Source organism: Elephantulus edwardii, unplaced genomic scaffold, assembly GCF_000299155.1.
Source record: "Elephantulus edwardii isolate Elephantulus edwardi_28Jun2011 unplaced genomic scaffold, EleEdw1.0 scaffold00043, whole genome shotgun sequence".
Taxonomy (NCBI): Eukaryota; Metazoa; Chordata; class Mammalia; order Macroscelidea; family Macroscelididae; genus Elephantulus; species Elephantulus edwardii.
Genome location: NW_006399793.1, coordinates 15,096,643 through 15,100,337, shown reverse-complemented (window position 1 = coordinate 15,100,337; position 3,695 = coordinate 15,096,643). Strand labels below are relative to the sequence as shown.

The 3,695-nt window shown below is 39.6% G+C and overlaps 1 protein-coding gene across 1 annotated transcript in view; it reads right to left on the bottom strand.

Moving 5' to 3' along the window:
• ARSK (arylsulfatase family, member K) overlaps positions 1 to 3,695 on the bottom strand; it is a 68,791-nt gene that overhangs the window by 4,504 nt on the left and 60,592 nt on the right. Inside the window, 1 exon segment of the mRNA XM_006885392.1 lies at positions 678 to 902. Coding sequence (XP_006885454.1) covers positions 678 to 902 — 225 coding nt within the window.

Sequence of the window (3,695 nt, the reverse complement as noted above, 5' to 3'; positions counted from 1 at the left end):
CAGGATAGAGCAGGGTTTAGGGCTGTTGTACATAGGGTCGCTATGAGTCGCAAATGACTCGACGGCACATAACAATAACAACAACGTCTGTGGTTTTGTGACAGAATAAATTTCTGTTTGTTGGGGGGGGAATGCAATATCAAGTATAAAATGAGGATGGATGGTAAATAAAACTCCAAATTCAAACAATGCTTTAAAAAATTGATTGATAGAATAATGATGTGAGTAGATATATTTTATAGTGTGGAATGGGCTTGGGTTTTTTAGTCAGACCTGGGTTGAAATCCTAGCTCAACCACTTTTTAGATGTGATACAGGTATCTGAATTTCTTTGATCACCCTAGTATGAGGATAATTGTATAATCATTGTAGGGCTGTGAAGAAGAATAAATAAAATATTTAGAAAGTCAGGCTCTATAAAATAGGTGTGAGTCTTCTGGAGCAGTTGAAACCAGGATCGTGAATGCTGATTGGAAAAGTTAATCACAAATATTAAAAGCCATCTTCATCAGAGGAAAATGTGGTTTCCATCATCAGATCCAGATCAAAAGACTAAAAGGGAACTTGCTCTGGTGTTGACTGGCAAAGTTGCTGTTTTTCAAGAAGGCAGGCACTCGACAAAGCTATGCCAGTCAGTTCCATACCTCGTTTTTGAAAGTGTATCAATACATATTTACCAAAAAGTTGAGGCAACACCGACACACCATCAGAATAAGCTATGTACTTCCACTGGTTAGTTCGAAGCATATAGGTGGAGGCATTCACGTTACATCCATGGAATTCGCTCAGGATCCAAGGTGGATGTGAATATTTGAATTTGCATTCATTTTTAAACATTTCTGAGGAGAGTGGCAACAAAGAGTATCCACTCAAGTTCTGAGGTAGAGAAATCCCAGCAATATCTGTGGAATAAAAACAACCAAAAATCTTATTTTTATCAGTTGAGCATTCACTAATGACATCATTTACATATTTTCAGGTCATCAAGGGTCATGAAGGCTAGACTGCTTTGATGGAAATGCTATTAACATCTCAGAACTTGAAGTTCTTAATCTATAATAATAGATTGATGCAGCAGCTGCAACAGTGGGATTACACAGAGCAGAGATTGTGAAGCTGGAACAGGACTAGGCAGTGTTTTCTTTAGTTTCACGTGAATCTCTGTGAGTCTGAGCTGACTTGATGGCCCCTAACAGCACACCTTAAAGATTTAGTTTAAGTTTAAATAAATCATTTAAGTTAAATGAAGAGAACTGTACCCGGAACATCTCGTCAATTATTAGACAATGCAGTCAAGCCTTCATTCTAACCCTCCGAAAGATTAAGTAATCACTTAAAGTTGTTTCTCAAAGTGTGCTCAATGGCATACTAACACAAGCTATAGGAGAAAGGGATTTAGTGGTTATACAAACTAGCAAAAGGATGATTAAACAGAACTAAGTAGATATTTCTGTTGCAGATATAAACTTATTTCTGATGTGAATTTATAAATATTTAAGAGTGATATGTTGTTCTTGTTGATTGCCGTCGAGTAGGGCACAACGCATAGCAACTCTATGAACAAAACACCTAATGCCTTTCTGTAACTATTGTCTTTTCTCCAAGTTCATAGAGTTTCCAGAGACATTTGGTTTTGGAGGTGATGCCACTCCTGCTTCCAAACCTGAATCAATCTGGAAGCTCCTCCAAATACTGTCCATGAAGGGTAACCATTATGGTATTTGATACAACTGTGGCAGAGTGTTCAGCATCACAGCAACTCCAAGTTACTTCAGTACAGGAAGTAGACAGATGACTGCTGTAGCACTTTAAGGATGTCTTCCTAACACTAACAAATGTAATTCATTTTAATAAATTTAATAACATTCCTATGGAATTTTAAAGACACTCCCAACAAATGCTGTTGACTCTAATAAACAAAGTAGACCCTACACCCTTGGGTCCTTGCTTGCTAAATCGGGCAAAGTCCAGCCAGCTGACACCCACTTGTGGAGGGAAAAACCAGTAACACAAAACAAACACAAAGCAAAACTTTTCCTTGTTTGAGAGTGATATAGAGCATATCAAATACCCCAAATTTATTTGACGGCAGAACTTTCCCCCCTTAAGGATCATATTAAGACATAAATGTTTGGTAGAATATACCTTGCAAAATCTAGAAGTAAACTGAATAAGGAAAAAGACTTGGTGGGGTTTTTTTTTTGTTCTTATCAACTCTAGATAGAACAACAGTATAAGAAATGTTCACATTAATCACACACTTTAGTTTAGATAATTGTTTTTAAGGTATGTGGTATTAAGGATTTACTGTTCAAAATGGATAGGCTTCCCCATCCATTAACGTACTTTGCCATGTGGAGGGGTGGCAATATGGATATAGGATGTGTTAGCCTACCTACAAGGAGATTGGTTAGTCTCACCATTAAATTGTGCAGATCCAGCTGCAGAATCAGAAGATCTCCCCCACCAGCAAAGAAGCAGCAAGAGAATGTGGCCCATCCGCCAGAGATTCTTGTGTCAGCTAGACTTATGGCAGGAGTAGCCATGCCCAAACAGAGGACCAGAGACCAACGTGAGATGGAGCTGACCTCGGGACTGCCACCCGCAATGGAACCAAAGAGCCTTTGCTCAAGTTTCTTGGACAATGGAGAATTGAAGATAGCTGGTAGGTGGGGAAGAGCCATAAATGGCAGAACTAAGAGCTTTGTAATACCAGCCTAAAGTGTGAGGCTCAAGGCTGAGAAACACATTTTGGAAGCTGTCCTGACTGCATTCTGCTACTAACCTGGATTATAACCTTTTGACATGCCCAATACGGTTCTGGGTGGTCTGTGAGCTATCACATCAGATTGTGGACCCAGTAAAGGAGTAAGAGTGATGTTGAGATAAACAGAGGTATGGGAGAGTGGGAGACATGTTTAACCTCATGGGAATTGGTTTTGTGTTGCTGGTGCTGTTAATGGGCACAATTCCCCTCTGTGAAGTGCCAGATATGGCTGTCCCCATGCAACCCTTGCTCTTTTTACAAGGTGTTTAGCTGGAAGTCATACCACATCTTTCCTGTTTAAAACTTAGCATTAATTATGGCAAGATACTTAGTACAGTCTTACAATGTTGTCTCCTCACCCTCTTTTCTGGATTCAATGTTCCACATTTTAATATGTAACTATTTCTGAAAGGAATCAGAAATATATATGCAATGCTATAAATGAAATAAAATTGGATAAGAAAATTAATTTAATGCAAATAAATGTTTGCAGAGCTCTCATCGTGCTGTGCCTAAAGCCCAAAGATCAAACCCGCTAGCCATTCTGTGAGAGAAAGATGAGGTAGTATGCTTCTGTAAAGATCTGTTGTTGTTATGTGCTGTTGAGTCTACTTCAACTCATGGTGCCTTTATGTACAACAGATGGAACTCTTACTTGATCTTGTACCACTCGCACAATCTCTGCTATGCTTAAACCACTGTTACAGTTACAGTGTGAATTCATCTCACTGAGGGTCTCCCTCTCTTTTGCTGACCCTCCAGCTTTCCAGGCATGATCTCCTTTTTTCATGAATGGCCCCTTCGGACAACATGCTCCATGTAGGTGAAATCCTAGGAGACAGTTCTTCTCTGCCCTAGAAGGGAGCTGTTGTTGTTGTTGTTATGTGCCGTCGAGTCGCCTGCGACTCATAGCGACCCTATGTACAAC